Source organism: Mauremys mutica, chromosome 18, assembly GCF_020497125.1.
Source record: "Mauremys mutica isolate MM-2020 ecotype Southern chromosome 18, ASM2049712v1, whole genome shotgun sequence".
In the NCBI taxonomy this organism is placed as follows: Eukaryota; Metazoa; Chordata; order Testudines; family Geoemydidae; genus Mauremys; species Mauremys mutica.
Genome location: NC_059089.1, coordinates 21,891,809 through 21,911,538, shown reverse-complemented (window position 1 = coordinate 21,911,538; position 19,730 = coordinate 21,891,809). Strand labels below are relative to the sequence as shown.

Below are 19,730 nucleotides of genomic sequence, written 5' to 3'. Positions count from 1 at the left end.
CTTGCCTGAGATTTATTGTGATGTTCACATATCAGTCTAGCTGCCGAACTCTGGAAAGAATCACAGATCTCCATCTCCCCAATATCTGACTAAACTCCTATGCCTGGCTGCCTCTGTCACAACCCTGAATAGCAAATGCTCAGAGGCCTATTCCACAGACGAAGAATTGTTTACAGAAACCACTGGGCCAATAATTTCAAACTTCTAATAGTACTAAGAGAAAGCCGCTCTCTGCTTGTGGACGCTTTGTGACTGGAAAAAGAGGCAGCACTTTGTTGAAATTCTTCATGAATCATTCACCCAGCTGTACCTAGCATTGTCCAATGCGATGGCTGTGGGCGGGAAGGGAGGCACCCACTCAGTCTGGCTGGCGATGCAGCAGCTTTGTTGCGTCTTAGGGCACGAGATCAGGGTTCAAGGCCATACCCATGGAAGTAGTAGCACCTCTCCCTAGCCAGGCCTTATAGTCTTGAGAGCAGCACTGTGCTAAGCAAGGAATTGCCTTCCTCAGCCTTCACTTCCAAGCCAGAGAAAACAACACAAAGCAGGAACGAATGGAAACCTCATTGTTATTAAGGTCAGAGCCCTGATCCACACACTAGGGCAAACCAATGTCCTGAAATTGCAGAAACACAGACTCCTTGTTTGTATTCTTGACCAGAATCAAAGCAAGGGAAGGGCAGCCTGATTTAAACGACACCGACAAGCAAGGGGAAAGGTTCCCAGAACCCATTTCAAATGGCTAAAATGGGACTCTATAAAATGTGATGATTCTCAGCCAAGTGGGATAAGATTCTGATTTTAAGAGAAGCCACTCTATCAACTGGCCCAGACAGACAGTTTATAGGCTTTACATTACTGAACTCTGCTTAAACATTGCATTCAGCCTAGCCGCTGAGTTTCAAATGCATGCACTGCTTGAGAAAGACCCTCCAGTGCCAGTTAAATCCCAATTTTACCTTCCACGGGATCATGTGAATGTGAAAGCCAGATTCAGAGGCAGTTTAATTAAAAAAAAAAACTCTAAGGGCCAGATTTATCTGTCACTCTATTGGAATCAGCTAATTTGCCCATCTGAAGATCTGGCCCACAATTCTGATCACTATTAAAATAGACATTATATCCAATAAATAACGTCCTACCCTGGATTTAACAATTAGGCTAAAAACAAACAAACAAACAAAAAAACCAAGCCCCATGATGAGTCGCAGCAATGAGCTTTATAAACCATTCATCAACCAGAACAGCAGCCCAAAGGCTTTGTACAGCATCTCCCTCTCACCCCCAGGCCACAGCTTACATCCGTGTCTTACCTCAAAGACTTCCTCATCCAGTATCCTGGTTCCAAACACAATGATGCCGTTGACGTCAATGATGGGGTGATCACTTCTGTCCAAGAACTTAGTTACCTTCTTTTTACAGTCCAAAACCAAAGTGACGTTTTTCTTCTGTACGCTGATGGCTATTCTGTGCCACCTGTGAAATAACACAGCCCGCGAGCTAGTTAAACAGAGCCTTCTGCTTCTATTAATGAGCCAACCGTTTAGAACAAGTAGTTGATCATGAAAGGATGTTGATATAAAACTGTGGGCCAATCATTGTCCCCAATCGGAGTGAAATTTACTGATGGGCAGAGGGCTGGTAAAAGGCCCATGCATCACTTAAATCCCCAAAAGAGGAATTCACAAGGCTGGGGCATCAGGTAGGACCACTTGGCTCCTAATCCTTCAGAGTGGGAGTCTCCCCTGCACAGTTGTGGGGCGCATTTGAGGGAGAAGTGGAGCCTCAATTTTCCCCTCGTCCCCCTCTTCTATCCTCCTTAAGCCCAACACCGGGTGATTTACTTGGACCTTAAGTGCCACACAGGTCTGTGTAAGCCCTTTGCACAGGGGGAATGTCATCCCTATAGCCACAAGTCCCCACTGACCTGAAGTGCCTAATATTTCACTAATGTTCAAGGGGTTTTTGCACACCTGTTGTTTATATGGCAGAACGGAAGAGCTCAGTTAGCTGAGACAGAGCACTGGTAAAATATATATATATATAGTACATACATCTTATACACACTTAGGTATTCATATAGCTAATCATATAGACTGATGATTGCTTTTATCGTGCACCACGTTCTCAATACACGACACTGCACTTACTTGCCATCTGATAGGTTAATGCCTCGAAAAAGAGGATAGTCTTCTGGGCCTGGCTTCCCGGTATGGTCTTCGTACAGGAATACAGGAGATCTACCCATCTCCATGCCGATCTGCTGGATCCCTTGCTCATTGTAAATGGAGATCAAGAAGGACTGACTTCCTTTCTTGGCTTTTACAGTGGACAGAATGGAGAAGTCCTCAGGAAAGGCCGAAGCTGAAGTAGAAAGGCAACGGGGTTAGTTGTTCTTTTGGATGTGATGGTGTGCATGCAATTCATACATTCTGCAACCCGGTGAACACAGGACAAACTACCAGCGATTGCGCCTCCTTCCAAGATTTGTCCATATTAACAATCCCCAAACTGCTGCCCGTGGCAGAAAGGTTTGTCAGTGCTACCTGCAGATGGGGACAACGCATGCTACAGGAATGTGCCCAGCAGCTCCATTACCAGTAATAAGACACTTTATAAAACAACAAAGTGTTGTGTACGGATACCACCGCAACACCACGATTCTAACTCGATAATGGAGCAGTACGATGGCTTCAGACAACATGGAGCTACAAAGGTCCTTGCTGGGGGCAGGGCGGGAGGAGGACTTGTCTGAAGGCTCAACTGCTCCACCTAATCACACAGCTCATTGTGATTAGGAGCCATTATGTGATTAACCTAGGGAGACCAGACATCAAGTGTGAAAAATCAGGACGGGAGTAATAGGCGCCTATATAAGACAAAGCCCCAAATATCAGGACTGTCCCTATAAAATCAGGACATCTGGTCCCTTTAGATTAAGCCCGGGGAGAAGATAGCAGAAACTTTGGTGAAAAGCAGCTCCCATGGAAAAGAGTTTTCTATTCTAAGGGCTCAGTCAGTCTTCCAGTTCAGCGGTCAACCTTGCTAGGGATCATTCGTTAATGATCAATGAGCCCTTTTCGGTCTTTACCATTGAAACTACAGGCACACCACGTTCCAACTCCCATGCTAAGCAGAGGAGGGCCTCAATGTTGCTGGATGGGAGACCTCCAATGGGACACTAAGGTGCTGCTGCTGCAAGTGATGGGTGTAAATCTGTAGCGTTTATGCCACTTTGTTCCATGGTATGCCCTGGAACTTCTTAGGAGACAAGATCTGCTGTGCCACAGCATCTAGAGACGCTGGAAACTCTGGGATTATTTTTATAAAAATGTCCCCTGTTAAGTAGACACATGCAATGTATTAGGTGCTTTGCTGTTTTGCTGGGGCTTTTTAAATCAGTTGTTGTCTATTTTGTCTATTTAGGCAAGAACAGAGCATTCTGTGGCTTTGGCTCACTGCATTAGCATGGGCAGCAAAAATCTAAAAGCAAAAATAAATCCGACAATAAAATAGAGACTTTGGTTTGACTGAGCTTTGAAAAGCACGTGGCAAAGACGGCTTCTCATGCCAATCGTCCACAGAGATACCGTGGCCCGTGTCATCCTTCACATGGGGATTAAAGTGAGATTAGGGTCAGGAAAGCGAGCACAATTGTATTGTGGGATCTCATCTTTATTCTTGCAACGCCCATGTTGTAATTAAGCCCTGAAAACAGGGCTTCACTGACGTGGTGCATAGGCTCGATCCAGTCATTTGGACAAGGGTGGGTTCCATCCTCAGAGACTGCAGATCAACTGAACCCAAGGCTGCAAGGCAGCACATGAGTTTTATAACTGCCAGAGCTGTATACGCCTCCTGGCATCTGAAACCGCGGTTGGTTTGGTTTTCTGCCTCTCCCTCCATCAGCGGCACTGCAGATTCCAGAGATGAATCCAAATGGCAAAACCCACGTCCATCTCCAAAAAGTAATTCCTCCAATATGCACGGGGTGTGAATTACTAACTAAAGGAGGGGTCGGGGGCACTTCTTTAGCTTATTATAGAGAAAGGGACTGTGAAATGTGTGTATTTCTGTCATCTTAATATGTTATATTCTAACAATAGAACAACACTTGCAAGGGTATCTGTCCCTCGGGCTAAGGCCTTCAAAGAAGGACATAATTGTCCTCTTGCGCCTATCCACTGAGGAAATCTTAAGCGCAGGAGTGCCAGAATGGAACAGGGCATTGCTGTGATGGGTCGCGTGTGCGATGTGAACATCTGTGTGTGGTGCCTGGCAGTGTGTGGGGAAGTAATAGCCCTGTGGCTAATTTTTTAAGCTGTAAATTCACAGCCATCTAAACCACAAAAATGTTATCCCAAGTGTCCAGCAGCTTCACACAGGTTTCCCTCCCCATTGCAGGCTTTTCTTAAAGGATGCCCAAGGGCTGAATGAGGGATTTGACCTAGTTAGGCTACAGTGGGCCTTATTCAAAGTGTGGGGAGTGTATGAGACCACAGCAGGACTTGTTGAACACAGAGGCAAGGAAGTCATAAGAAAGAGACTGTCAGATAATTTTCTCCACTGTCCTGGGGAATTTACATCTGCCAGTTCCTTTGCATCAAACTCCTTTCATTCAATCATTCATTTTCATTTCCGTTAGCACCTAAAATCCACTCTAGGTACTCAGCTGTAATCAGAGAACAAAAGAGAAAGCAGAAAGCCACCAAATCCACACAGAATGCCCGGAACAAAGAAAAACAATTACTGTCCTGCAAGGTGTGAAATGAAATTCAGCCCCCAGGGAGAGGTCTACCCCATGCACTTAAATAGTCCTGTTCAGCACCAAGTCCACCAAGCTGGTGACTTCACTGGAACAAGGGCAGTTTATTCCAGCTGAGGGTCTGGCTCATCTTATGAACATCAATCCTTTTGGTAATACCATCTGCAAGTGGATGCCACTGATCAGAATTCTGAAAAGTAACTCAACAAAGAATATGGGGCCAGATCCTCAGCTGATGTAAAGGGATGCAGCGGCATTGAAATCAAGTGCCTGATCCCCGTCCCTACACTTATGTTAGCCAAGACATGGTCCCAGAAATGAAGGTATGTGATAACTGTGCCTGCCCTAGGATGAATTGTGCCATCTCTTTCCTTCCGCGTGTATACTCATATCACTGCCGTTTCAAATCAAATGCAGACATTTTCCTGGTTACAATTATGGAGAACAATTTGGGGTCTTTTATGTAAAATACTTCACATCCAAAATGATCCATAAAAATGGAGAATTTCATTATGAACCCTCCGTACAGAACTTTTCAACCTCAATGACTTGCCAAATCACTAAAACGCTGCTTTTCATTTATTGTTTTATTATTATTAAAATGTCTCCATGGCAATGTGTTTCTCAGCTCAAATAACCATAACTGATAAATTATGGCCGACATGACTCTGTTATTGCTCTGTTACCCTGGCAAAGTAACAATGCATTTCCTGTCATGGTTAGAAATGATCCAGGCTATCTAATGATATGTGGAGGGGGTTCCATTCAGAATGCAATAAAACTAATAACAAAATAGCACATAGGACGTGATCCAAATTCTATTGCAATAAATGGAAAGACGCCCATTGACTTCAACAGGCTTTGGGTCAAGCCTTTATACACCATTCTACATTTTCAACGATGTTCATGCTGAACGGTGTTGAGCACCCATCTCTCCAATCAAGGGAATTACACCAGTAATGAATTTTGCCCATTGTATCAATATCCCCTCAAGGCTGAGTGCCACTCTAGCTCAAATCATTATAAACTGCTTTTGGCAGCACGCTTGTGAGTTAACTAAATATTAATGTCCCCATTTTACAGATTTCATACTATCCAAGGCAAACGCAGGCAACCGTTTTCTAACTAAACAGGTCCCACTCTCTCAAAATGATTATCCAACCCCCCTTAGGTGATACGGTCACCTGCTCCAAATGCCCACCAACTGCCCTGCGAGAATCATCTTAGACATTGACCTAATGAAAGCAGGATGGAAAAATGGATGCTCCTCAGCCCCAAAAGGCCTAAAACCCAATGGCTGGACAGCATCAACAGACCCTGTCCCTCATAGGCACCTTACCGCATAACGTGCCAGATTTGGCATGGGACAGAACATCATGGAGGTGCATAAAGCATTTGGTGGCCTCTGTGCTGTCCAAGCGACAGCATGAGAACGAACCATTTTACAGATGGGGCGGTGTCCACTGAAATATCCCCGATCTTCAGCGGCTCTTTTCAAAGGCCATTGAAGGGGGAAGGAGTAGGGTATGGGCACAAGCGAGGCACAGATTATTCCTCTGCACTCAGCCATCTCCGTGCCAAAACAATTAGCTGCAAGTGAGTAGTTCGGAGACAGCATCTTCGGCATGCTCTGGCATTTCATTTTCCGGGAACAGAACAGATCCACATTCCACCACGGCAGCTTGACTTCTGGAACATGGCATAATGGGTCTGTGAATCCCTGTTAGGGTGCTGGGACTCCACCTAACAGCCACGTCCCGTGATCCCATAGGTTGTCCCTTAACACTAGTGCATGGGCACTGAAAAGAGACCGGGTGGCTGTAAAGACTGAACAGTGGAGATTCTTTCTTTTCTCCCTCTCCCTCATGATATCTGTGTCAAACGCAGTCCATTAACGAAGAGAAACATCTTTTAACAACCACCAAACTCAAGTCTGTGGAGTAGGACTGGGTTCTTTCCTTCTCAAAAGTCATGGTCAGTAATTAAGGCAAAATTAGACCTTTAAGTGACACCTGTTCAACCTTATTGTCTTCTAAATATAGCCTTGGTGATACCTGGGCAGTTCCCCAAAGGAGTTTGCAGAGGTGTAACTAACTGGAGCCTAGTAAAGAACTCTGCTGATGAGCTGAGAAGGAAGGAAAGCATACTCATTTTCTCTTAGCCATGCTAGTTTTGTGGGGTTTAATAGATTAAAAAGCAGTCAGAACTCATTCTGTGTCACCAAAATCATCAGATCCAACTCTAGATACCCACAAATACCAGATCTGTTGCATAAGAAGGTACCATTTTTATAGTCACTTTTCAGAGTAGAATGGTTATTTAAAGGCCCAATTTAGTCCTTTGCTATTAGTGCATCTGAGGAGACCCTAATTTTTCTGGTGTGGTTCATTTTCCTCCTAGAGGAAATGTCCTGGCTATAATCTAGGATGTTTCACCCTTAAACATACATGCACAAATAATGCAGAGAACATTAATTATGCAACAGGAATGCAAATTACTGCATTTTTGTTGCTGCTATTGAAAGTCAATGTCTTCCTCTGTCTTTCTTGCCCTTGCATGAGGTTGGAAGAACATGATTTACATTTAAGAGGACTGGTAGTAGCATCCCATGTTGCCATTGATTTAGCTAGTGGGTTTTGTATCAATTCTTCTACAAACTTTTTGAAGTAATGTGTATATCTGTCTCCTTGGATTAAGGATTCCACTGCATATGTGCATGCTTGCTCTCTCTCTCTCACACACACACACACACACTTTCCCTCCTACTAGTTGTTAAGCCTTATGCAAGGAAGGTGTATTTCTCAGCGGATGACTGTGTTAATGATCATGCTGGTATATATCTCATCTGCCCCTGAAATCCACATGACATGCTTTATACAAGCCACGATAAACACAGCGGGCTAAATTGATCCCTGGCAATTCCAGATTTAACCCCTGACTCTATCGAGTTGCACCAGGTCCCAGGATGAATTTGGACTAGTGAGCTGTAGTGACTAAAGGCCAAATCCAAGTGTCCTTATTCAGGTCAAACTTCCATTGACATGAATGAGAATTTGGTCGGAGTAAGGACTCAGTAGAGCCAGAGAAAAGGCTTCGCTATACAGATGACGACCGATCCAGCAGCTAGGCTGCTAGCCTAGGGATCAGGATGTCAGGAATCGGGACTTGCAGCAGAGCCAGTCTCCGGGCAACCTGAGGAGCACCGCTGGCCTGCAGTAGGCCGCCCGATTGGCTACCCCACCTGACTTGCTGGAGGAGTCAGCAGACCAACTCTCAAGCCCAGCAGCAGCAGCAGCTCAAAGCATTTGCCCATGGCTGTGATCGCTCCTGTGCCTGCTTGTTCCCAGCCTCGTTCCAGTCCTGCTCCGGCCTTGTCCCAGCCCTGGCCCCAGCCCTTCTCCTGCCTTGTCACTCAGCATAACCTGGCTCTGACCCTGAGCTCCAATTCCTGACCTCTGACTTTGGCACTCATCCATGGCTCTGACAATTAGCCTCTGACTCCACCTCTGACCCCGGGCTCCCAGCTCCTGCTCTGACCATCAGGCATGACTCCTGCTCCAACCACTGTGTGTACCAAGCACGTCCCGGACACACGAGGCGGGAGTTCAATTCCCTGTTCCACCACAGGCTTCCTATACGAACTTAGGAAGTTTTAGACACTCGCTGTCTCTGTGCCCCATTTCCCATGTGTAGAATGTGAATACTAGCACCTCCCTCACTCGTGTGGGTGTTGGGGGGATAAAGACACTCCCAGCAGTGAGGCACTCAGATACTAAAGTAAATTGGGCCATATAAGTACTTTAGCTAGACAGTTTCAGCCCTAATTCATTAGCCCATTTAAAGCAATGACCCCATGCTCTCAGTTTACAGAAATTTTTGCTTTTTAAATGTAATGCTTCATCACCTAATGCAAAATTAAAAATGTGTCTGTAGTGTAGCTGGTTTTTAATAAGCACCCTGCTACTCACTGGATTTATGGGGGCTAATGCTATTTTCTTTCTATAATAAGATTCTGATTAATATTTAAACATTTCTTCCAATAAGAACTGGGACTCATGGGGGGTGTTCTGATTTAATGTTTGCGCCTTCCAAGTCTCTATTCACAACTGGATACCAGCCTGTGATAATGAGAAACACCAGCTTGTTAGCGGAGATGGGAACAGATGTAATTAGCCAGTGTTCGCGTGTTCGCTGGATGATGTACCACCCCGTTCAGACGAAGTGAGGAAGAAATGAGTGTAGCCATTTTACCATTATTAGATGATTAGGCACTCCGTATCTCCCCAAAAGGGTAGACTATTTCCCTTCCAAACAGACACAAAATGAAAAAAGCATGCAGTGTTTCAAGTGCAATTCTAGAACGTAGGGGAAAAGATCAGATATTTTCACAGGCAGTCCCAAATCAAAAGGTTTCACTTACCAGGATATAACTGCTTTGTTGGTGCACTAAGCTGAGCATCTTTTGTTACTCGGAAAGCAACATCTGCGCCTTTTGAAGATCTTCTGCTTGTGCAAAAACCTGTTGTTTTAGTGATACCGTCAGGTAAATTATGAAAATCTAATACCTTCAAGAGATCTGCAGGTTCAGCTGCAAGAAGAAAAGAGGAGAAACCAGAATTAGTAGGCAAAAGTATCGGCGTTCGCAAAGATCCATTATAATAATACTAATCATCAATAATCGTTTTAAACCAGAACCGATTTTTTTCTAATAAATGAATAGCAAATACATTGCTAATGTCATCTTCAAAACTAGAACAACAGGCTGCTGATCTGAGACACTAATTCACTGCAGAGAGGAATAGTTTAGGCACTTATACATGTATAAGAATAGCATCTACAGTCATGCTAGTTAGGATAATGGGCTTATCAATAATCAGGCTTCAGGGTATTAACTGGTCGCAGTAGAGAAGAGTTCCGGTCAGGTACTCTAGAACCTAAGGAGCTGTCTGCACTGTACATCTGTGGTATCACTCGGATGCATATTCTGTGCATCTTCAAATCTGAAGACAGACTGCTCCCAATGTCAGCTTGAAGCTGGATGCCCAATGGCTAGAGCAGTCTCTACAGCCCTGGTCCAGCTCAGTGACTCATCCCTCCAGGGCTAACTCCTCCCCAGGTCACCTCTCTCCTTGCCAAAACCTCTGCCCTCCCCTCCAGTGACAGAGCACAGGGACCCCCAGAGGTTCCAACCATCACTCTCTCTCCTAGAATGACGTATTTGTCTTCCCACTGTAACGTAGCACTCAAAAAAACCAGCATAAGAACGGCCATACTAGGTCAGACCAAAGGTCCATCTAGCCAGTACTGTGTCTTCCGACAGATGCCAATGCCAGGGACCCCAGAGGGAATGAACAGAACAGGGAATCATCAAATGATCCATCCCCTCTCACCCATTCCCAGCTTCTGGCAAACAGAGGCTAGGGATATCATCCCTGCCCATCCTGGCTAATAGCCATTGATTGGCCGATCCTCCATGAACTTATCTTGTTCTTTTTTGAACCCTGTTATAATCTTGCAACCATAGCCTGAAAACATCTATGGGTGCTACCATACTGAGCACAATTGCTTTCATTTAGCAATAACTCTAATGCTAGAGCCATGCACATTTCTGTAACAACTTAAACCACGCAAAACTCAAGAGTTTTTGATTTGGTTGAGAAACCTGACACTCAAGCCAGGTTTGTCCAGACCTGTAAAGCTTTTGGTTTTGAGTGAGTCAGGTGAGGCAAAACTTGGGTTCAGATGAAGATTTTGGTTAAATTTTATAAAACTGAAATATGTGTACACAGAGTTTTGACCACCTTCTAGTGGTCTTTTTAAGTATAGTACAAGAAATGCTTGTTGGATTGACTACATTACCCAGAATCCTTACCCAGGAGTTGGGTGTGTCAGACTTCATAAGGAAAAAAGACATGTAGCGTCAGCAGCAAGTCTCAGGTTCTTGATCCTTTCTTATAAGCTAATAAAAATCCCCTGTGTGTACAAATGTACTGCAAGTAAAAAAGGCTTGCAGAAAGCAATGCAAACTGAAAGCACAATGGGTGGAAATGTCAAATGTGCACAACACTGGCATAATTCCACTCCAGTTGAAGTCAATGGCATGACTCTCATTGCTTTCAATGACAGCAGTTAGGTAAATGCTGAGTGCTCTTGAAAATCCTGCCCCATGCTTTGTACAGCTCCAAAGGAAACACTCCAGACAGTGAGTTTTGGGTGGCGGTAGCAATACTGTACATTTGCAATGTCTGAAGGCAATTGAATTTCAGCCTTGTGTCTGACCACACACCTGAGTCAAGCACACCATAAAATTCACTCTCTTAATCACGTCTCACCACAGGTCCTACAGTAATGACATGCCCTGACCTCTGCACATCAATCCCCTCTGGCTACTATGATACAAATTATTGTAATTAATAGAAAGGATCTAAGCATTACAAGACAAGAAGTGTCCAATTACTGTCTATGCCAGAAAAGCTCATTTCTTGCTTCTCTCCCCCAGCATGGAGCCTGCCACTTGAATTGTGAATTCAGAGAAAACTATGCAGATTAGGCACCTGTGCTGGCAGGGGAGGCAGACTGCAGCAGGTGCGCATATTGCACAAAAAGCATAAAGGACAATGGGAGAAAGGCTTTCTTATTTCAATATAAAACAGCCTGGAGCATGATCTTCAGTGGAATTCACTGCCTATAGTCTTGTATGCAATAATGCATCAGAATAAGCAATGGAATCATTCCTGCTAACAACATGAAGCAAAAGGTGTAATGCCCCGGTGGGCCTTTTTACCATATCTCATAGGATCACATCCTTATTAGCATTTGCTTTAGCTAAAAACCTTGAAAAATCACTAATGGAAGGATTCGATATTACACTCAGAGCCATCAGTCCTAGCTAATTGGGGGTTAGTTTGCATCCAGATGTTAAACCTCTAAAACACCAGTGACATAGCATGCATGGTGCATACCATTAACTGGCTAATCTGGCATTTTTCACATCAGCAACAGAGATGGCAAATTGGATTAACCAAAACAGACCGTAAACATTTACAATACATTATTGTGAATTTTGACCCAGTACTCTGAGCCAAGAGCTGTCAAAAAGATGAACCACCCAACTCAGCAACGATTTGGCACCGCCCAGAGCAATCTCTGCTTGAAAAGCCTCATTTAGCCTTGCCAAGACAGTACATTTCAGTTTTATTCTCATAGCAAATTATTTTCCCAGAGGAAATATTTTATTCAACCTTCAAGGACGCAACCAAATATCAGATAGCTCGCTTGATACTGAAATCCTAAACAATGACCTCTAGCAAACTGGCGCCCAGCATCCACAGACATTTTGAAACAGCGTTGCAGTGTGATATATGTGGCTGAGAGTGCCAACTTGTTATTAGCTCAGGGAACGATCCAATGATAATACAATCACTACCAGCAGCCAGATGCGTGATAGCTCCTTTTCTGGAAGAGGACAGATCTTCCAACATTAGTGACACAGAGAAATAAAGTAAGGGAAATCCTTTCAAATGGGGAGAGAGAGAGAATACGCCTTATCTCAGGATCAAGCCTATTTTATAATCTGTGATTACCGCCACTTTGAGAATTTGAACCAAATAAATACACACATAAATGATAAGAGATTGACAAATAGGTCTATTAAATGGAACATATACCAATTATGAATGAATAAGATAAGCTAATACTTACAGACTACATAAACTGTTTAATAATTTTTTCATTCCCAGACAGAAATTAGACCCCCATGTTTCTGGTATCAGAGGTTATACATATAAATTATGTCCATGCGTCAGAGTAGTATACAAGTTGAAAATGACAAAATGACAAATAAATAGAAAACCCCCACGCCCTCTTCCTCCTTTCAGAAATAAATAAATTAAAGGAAGTGGAAATCACATATTGTTTGAAGCTTACATGTATAAGTCATTTATAAAGGGTTAATTCATTATTACATTTAAAAAAATAATTTAATCAACTGTAATAGATTTATAGAGGCCAACCAGTTGCTTATAACATATAGGTAGCCTATAACACCAACTTTATCTGCCAGTCTATGACACCTTCTCTACTGATGTGCTTATAACCATCTGTATAACACATCCTTCTCCTGCCTTTAGTATGCTTTTTAATATCTAGTAATCATTTATTAATTCTGTCTAAAACTATTGACAAATAGACCCTTAATGTACAGTGCACTAGAAAAAAATCCCTTTTGGGTTTTTCATCACCTGAAAATATTATTCCACCAGTTTCTGCTGTATCCAAGACTGGAATGCCATGAAAGCATCTAAAACCGTGATGAGTACTTAACAAATGCCTAAATTAGTCGGAGGGATAAGGAATGGTGGGAGGTATCTTATACTGTTTCAGAATACAGACATTTACCATTAGGGGTCATCTTCATTAGCTAGAAATATTTTGAAATATCCATGAGTTCCTGGTATTTTTGAGGATGTAAAAGAGAAGGGCCTAAAAAAACTATGCACAGAAAAGCACATCTACCATATGTAGTGTTCTTTGCAGTAGAGAAGAGGTAGCACTTGGCCGTAATGAATATAAAGTGGATTCTTTTTCTGCTGGACACCCAGACAGACCCTGTGGCTCTTTCTGCTTCTCTACTAACTTCCCAGACTGACTAGGGAAAACAATTTGTGTGCTGCGCTGCCCAGAAAAGTCAGCAGCAGAGGGGCTGATACATCATCAGCAACAGATTTGAAATGGCTGCAAAATAATAGATCCTCTAAAAGCCCATCTGGAGCGAGTGTAAATATCTCTAAAAGGTGCCATTACCTCCAGTGAGAACAAGTCATCTCCAGGAGCGGAACTGGAGACAGGATGTTTTCACTGTGATTTCTTAATTAATCCACTGGTCTAAACGTATGGGTTTCCTGCTAGGAACAATTCCGTCTGCAGACTCTAAAGGGACTGCAGGACTTTAGGGCAGTGAGTGCAGTCTAGTAGGTAGGACAGTAGACTTGGTGTCAGGAGACCCAGGTTCTGTTCCTAGCTCTTCCCGCAACCTGTTGCATGACCTTGGGTAAGTCACCTCTCTGACACCTGTTGTCTATTCAGCGCAGGGCTTGTCTTTCACTATGTGTTTGTACAGCACCTAGCACAAAGGGGCTTGCATTTCAGCTGTGGTCACTAGGCTCTGTCATAGTACTAACAAGAGTCTTAGAGTCATCTCTTAATCAAACAACATCCAGCATCCAATGATTCAAGTAACACCGACTTCCGTGATATGTCGGCCGGTTTGGTAACTTGAATATTATGGCAAATGGAAAGTGCAAACTGACAATTCATTAACACCTTTTCCCCGCTGTGTACATTTTTAAAGGGACTCATATGTGGCAATCCCGGGGTTTGAATATAGCATATCAGGTTCTCCAGTGTGCATAAAAAGGTGATTGGCTCAGATGGATATCTACTTTTCTATCCTCATCTGTAAAATGGAGATGCTAAAACTTACCCACCTCAAAAGGTTGTTGTGAGGCTCAAATCATTTATGTTTGCAGGGCCCTAAGTGCCAATCATTATTCCTATAAATTGTGAAGGAGACCTGCTATGCCAGAGAACATCTCACCAATCATTCTTGCTAATGCTATGGGTTGTATTAAAAGAGCTTCCAGTGGCCGCAATATGGGAGAAGCAGACCCTCCTCAAAAAGATTCCAGTCGAAGTAGACAAGACAGAGCAAGGGTGGGAAAAAAACAGGATTAAGCCCACTTCACAATTGGGGGATTGGGACGTGGAAGATGAAGTGACTTGCCAAAGTCGTACAAGGAGTCTTTAGCACTCAGATCTCCCCGTCCAGAGCTTTAACCATAAGACCATCCTTCCTTTTAATTGCCTTTGAAAATGACGCTACCAATGAGAAGCAGTGTCTGGAGTAAACGAAAGGTTCTGTAACCTGCCAACATGATTGCTTTCATCAAAAGTTCATGCTATTTGCTAGGAGCGCATGCACCGACATGAATTGTCATCACCCGGAAAGCATTCAAGGATACTGGACCATTACTAGATAAAATTAAATGTAACAAGAAAGCAAGGCCATGGGCACCATTTGAAGTTAAACATGACATGTGCCTTTGACATGCTGATCAAAAATGGATTTCCTTTGAAACAGAGACCATGAAAATTCCCTTTGGCTGAGCTTTGAATGCCATCGTTTTGGGATGAGTTAACTATGCACAGACATCTGATGTTCTCACTGAATGATGAACAAAGTCCCACAATAGTTAATGAGCTCTACATTATTGTATTATTATGTATGTTACAGCAATAAGGCTCCAACCAAGATGAAGGGCTCTATTGAGGTAGGTGCTGTATATAAATTGAGCGACAGACAGTACTTGCACCAACACCAAAGGTAAAATCAAGCCCATGAATTTTCAGTCAGGTATAGTTCCTAACTAGGGCCAAGACTCTTACAAGAATTACTGCATGGTTTAAACATGCCTCTCCTTGCACCCATAAAGCTTACAGTACCATCTTACATCCTAGGTAGCTTCCAAAGGATGTCACTGTACAGCATCTTTGTTCCCTGGGTTACTATGTAAGAGAGACAGCAGAACCCATAATGGGAACCTAAGATCTTCTATTTCCGGTGAAACCTTATTAATTTGGAAGTTTGAGTTACTATGTAGAATTGCTGGCCATAGGAGAGAGGTGCATCCTTCATAATTCATGTGGGCACCAGGGGAAATCATTTTGGTGCCAGGTTTGGGATCCCTGCTGATGGGCCAGAGATCTATGATCTTATCCAGGGCACTGGGTAGTGGGGAAAAAAAACTCTTAGTCCTTCACAAAAGGCAAGTAATACCATCCTGTAGCCCAGCCTGAGCAGCTGTGGGAGGATGCTGTTTTCAAGGATGGCCGTACCTCACTGATCCTCAGGAATGCATTGTAGCCAAGAGCTCTGAAGAGCAGCACCATTTTAAGCTCTTCAGCATAGAACGAGAGCCTTGTATTATACGCTGCCTGCAATCAGTGCTGCTTTACAAATGAGATTTAATACGCCACCCTGTAACAAACCCACGGAGACCCCTCTGAAAGATTAAAGGATGTTTCCATGTTCAATGCACAAACCCAGCATGGAATATTGAACACGTGCTTCGGCGTTTTGGGGGATTGGATTCCAAAGGAACCGAGGGAGGGACTGGAGTCCAGTGCCTGGTAACAGCAGTTAATGAAAATCCTTACTGATGTCTGCTGTGTGAGGACCAGCCTGAATCTCCAAAAGAACAGGTCAGTCAGTACACAGTCCTCTCCTCTTGTCCAGCAGGGACCTTCCATGTGGATTCCCATTGAATACCAGGAACTGGGCTCCTGAATTGAAGATACTGTCTCTCCATAGGAGTTAAAAATATTTAAGGGGAAGGACTGAGCAGTATTAAATATGAAAGGTCAGAAACTATTCCTAGGATAGCACTTCTCCGCTCTGAGAAACAACCCGATTTATTTTATTTTTAATATCTTGTCTTTTTATTACAAACAACAGCATTAGGACTTCCTCTGTATTACAGCATGTGTTTTGCACCATACAAAAGGAGTCAGTGAAAAGAGGGAAAAAAAGTTACCCCTTGTATTTTCAGGTTCAAAAGTTCAAGGTGTGACTAAAAATAATGGAACAAAATCGCCTTTGGTGTAACTCCACTGACTCCAATAGCTACACCAGGGTCCAGAGATGTATGGTGACTGGAACCATATAACCCAATTCAATTCTGTTGCAGTTACCTTTGTTCTTGGCTTGCAGTAATATCTGAAAGCAGCACACAGTGGAGGAAATTCCAGCCATGCTGAGAGGCAGCACGAGGGCCTATGGACCATTGGCATGTCACTCAATCCCTTGAAATAAGGCTTAATGCAGGGGTTCTCAAACTGGGGGTCAGGACCCCTCAGGGGGTAGTGAGGTTATTATATGGGGGGTTGCGAGCTGTCAGCCTCCACCCCAAACCCCGCTTTGCCTCCAGCATTTATAATGGTGTTAAATATATAAAAAAGTGTTTTTAATTTATTACGGGGATCGCACTCAGAGGCTTGCTATGTGAAAGGGGTCACCGGTACAAAAGTTTGAGAACCACTGGCCTAATGCTGCCTCTCTGCACAGAGGTGATTTTCACCCAGACACGGCGTCCTTCAACATCAGCAAACTAATAATTTTATTTCACTGGGCTTTTGGGGCCCCCTGTAAACAAAACAGAGAAACCCAGAAACAGCCCATGGCAAAATCTGCGATGGAACCAGAGACAGCAGGATAGGGACTGGACTGAATCAAAACTGACTTGATAGTGTATTTCTTACGTTCGTGGCACTGAGATTGGCCTTGATTTTCGAAGTGAATTAGCTACTGCCTTCTAAATGTTCTCTTTTTTTTTTTTGCTTGCTTTTTCATGAATAACATTACTATGCAACATTAAACACAAGATCATCCTTTCCATCAAGATGCAGCAAGACTGGCCAACAAAACTGACAAGCCAGCTTTGGCCCTATAATCTACCCGTTTTCATAAGTACTTTAAAAGAGCGGTAAACATACCCAGATCATGCCAGAGGATGCAAAGAGCAGAAATATATCCAGATTCTTTGCTCTCTTAAATCAGCATAAATCAAGAGTATCTCTACTGAATGCTGAGGGAGTTACACTGGCTTTGGTTTAAAAACAGGCGCGAATGAGAGAAGAATCATTGTTACGATTATTACTTGTATTATGGTAGCGTTTTTCAGGGTCCAGCTGAGATCATTGTACTAGATGCTGTAGAGACAAGCCTGCACCAAAGAACTGCTAGAGGGGGCAGACAAAGGACGTATTATTTCCCTATTTTTACTTAGGGGGAAATCAGGCAAAGAGAGACCGAGTGACTTGCCCAAGTTCACACTGTGACAGAGGTAGGAATCAAACAACTTTTCCAAGTCCCAGGCCAGGGCCTTAACCACAAGGCCAACCTTCCTGAGTTAATTAGGCCTCTAATTGGTTAATTACCTGCTAAAACTGGGGTTAGCAGGCGCTACTATTAAATTAGTAACTCCACTCCTCAGGCTGCAGACACACAAATGCACACAATGCCCTTTTTTAACAAGATTCTTTAAGAAAATCAAGCAGTGTTGATGCCAAACGTTATTGGAGCGGAGTCCTTTGACTTCTGGGCTGGTGGTCTGAACACAAACTCCAGCCAAAATGCAAGCGGTTTGCATTACCTGCCCCGCCCCGGCGGACAGTAATCCCCTGTAATACTGCAAAACCACCAGATGCGACTTAGTAGCAGTGCTTCCCGGCTGATCACAAAAGAGCCTATAATGAACTAGAAAGGAAACCAAAGTATCATTAAAGTCTGAAGGTGAAAATTGGAACATTATGAATTCACATAACTAGATGTAAACACCTCACCCAACACATTTGGGTTGTTAATACCAACCTTTCCCCCTCCTTGACTGTACTGTAAATATAATTTTAGGCAGGGAAAACGTAATTCTGATCCTTCTGGACATATGCAATAACAAGGGATTTTTTCATTGGCATTACACATTGGAAGTCAAGGAGCAAAATATAGACTAAAACTCTAACAGAACCCAGGTTTAGCTATGACAGTGGATGCCATTCAGTTAGCTGCACACATCTAGCTGTGCTCAGATACATGCAGGTCTGTGCACGTAACAAGGGGACAAGGAGTAAGATATTAACAGTACATTCAATGCTGATGATTCTACTCTGAGTCTGAACCTAGTCAATTGTTATTATTCATTTCTATTGCAGTAGCACCTAGGAGCCCCAGTCATGGACTTCTCTGTGCCAGGTGCTGTACAACACAGAACAAAAAGACAGTCCCTGCCCCAAGCAGTTTACAATCTAAAAATCGGTGCAGTTAGATCTGAAGTCAGTGGGAGCTTTGCCAAAGTAAGAACTGAGGAAAAGCTGTGTTAGGACTTCAAGATTTGATTCAATGGCTTTCATCGCTGTTCATTTATCGCGAGAGACATAGCACAGGGATGTGCAGTCTAGGTGGGGCTAGTGATGGATGCTGATCCAATCTATCCAGCTCTCTGGGGTCTGCAAATCTGTGCTGGAAATCTTGGGAGAAAAGACCTTCCTAATCCTAGGACACCTTTGCTGCTTCCCCTCTTCACTCAACGTTTTGGGCCCAGACACAGGCTAGAAGCACAATGACCATTTGTGTACATGAAAAATAATAGGGGTAAATAGTCATTGAAATGCATGTTGGTTCTCAAAACAGGTTCAGTTCAAGTTCAGGGGGAAGCCTGAATGATCACACAGATTCAAATTTCATCCACGCATCTCAGCTAGACACAGCTCTCTCTAGGCCTGGTTCTGTTCTCTCCTACATCAGTGTAACAGCATTGACTTCAGTGGAGCCACTCCTGGTTTACGTTAGTGTAACTGAAATCAGAACTGGACTGTCCAATTTATTGTATCTTTATTTGCTGAAGCATCTTATCTTATGCCCCATTTCACTTGTAATAATCCCTCTTCTCACTGCATTTGAGGTAGGTGACCAGACAGCATATGTGAAAAATCGGGACAGAGAGTGGGGGATAATAGGAGCCAATATAAGAAAAAGACCCAAAAATCGGGACTGTCCCTATAATATCGGGACATCTGGTCACCCTAATTTGAGGAAACTGTGTGGCATTTTTTGGTATTTGTATGCTCTCTAAAACTGGTGTATCCACTAAGAAAGGTCATCCCATCAAGCCCAGATTTACATGGACATTTCCCAGTTCTTTTTGTGTCAACACTGCAGTTCCTGGAGTGGCTGGAGGAAGTGAGATTTTGCAAATCAGAATCAGTTTGGAAACAGAGGTAATTGTTATTTTCACAGGAGACTAAGGGAGTTAAACTCTATTGAAACTCAGTGGGAGATGGGTCCTAGAGCCCTTTGAAACGCCCAGAAAACAATATTTTACCAGTAGCTTTTACCTGTAATATTCAATTTTAC

General features: G+C 43.4%; 1 protein-coding gene across 3 annotated transcripts in view; it reads right to left on the bottom strand.

Annotated features, from left to right (window-relative positions):
• Positions 1 to 19,730, bottom strand: part of COL5A1 (collagen type V alpha 1 chain) — a 237,398-nt gene that overhangs the window by 172,829 nt on the left and 44,839 nt on the right. For all 3 annotated transcript variants that reach the window (XM_044992343.1, XM_044992342.1, XM_044992344.1), the window contains exons 2-4: positions 9,186 to 9,353; positions 2,151 to 2,364; positions 1,314 to 1,476 (exon numbers count right to left, since the gene is read on the bottom strand). In XM_044992343.1, coding sequence (XP_044848278.1) covers positions 1,314 to 1,476; positions 2,151 to 2,364; positions 9,186 to 9,353 — 545 coding nt within the window. The remainder of the gene's footprint in view (positions 1 to 1,313; positions 1,477 to 2,150; positions 2,365 to 9,185; positions 9,354 to 19,730) is intronic.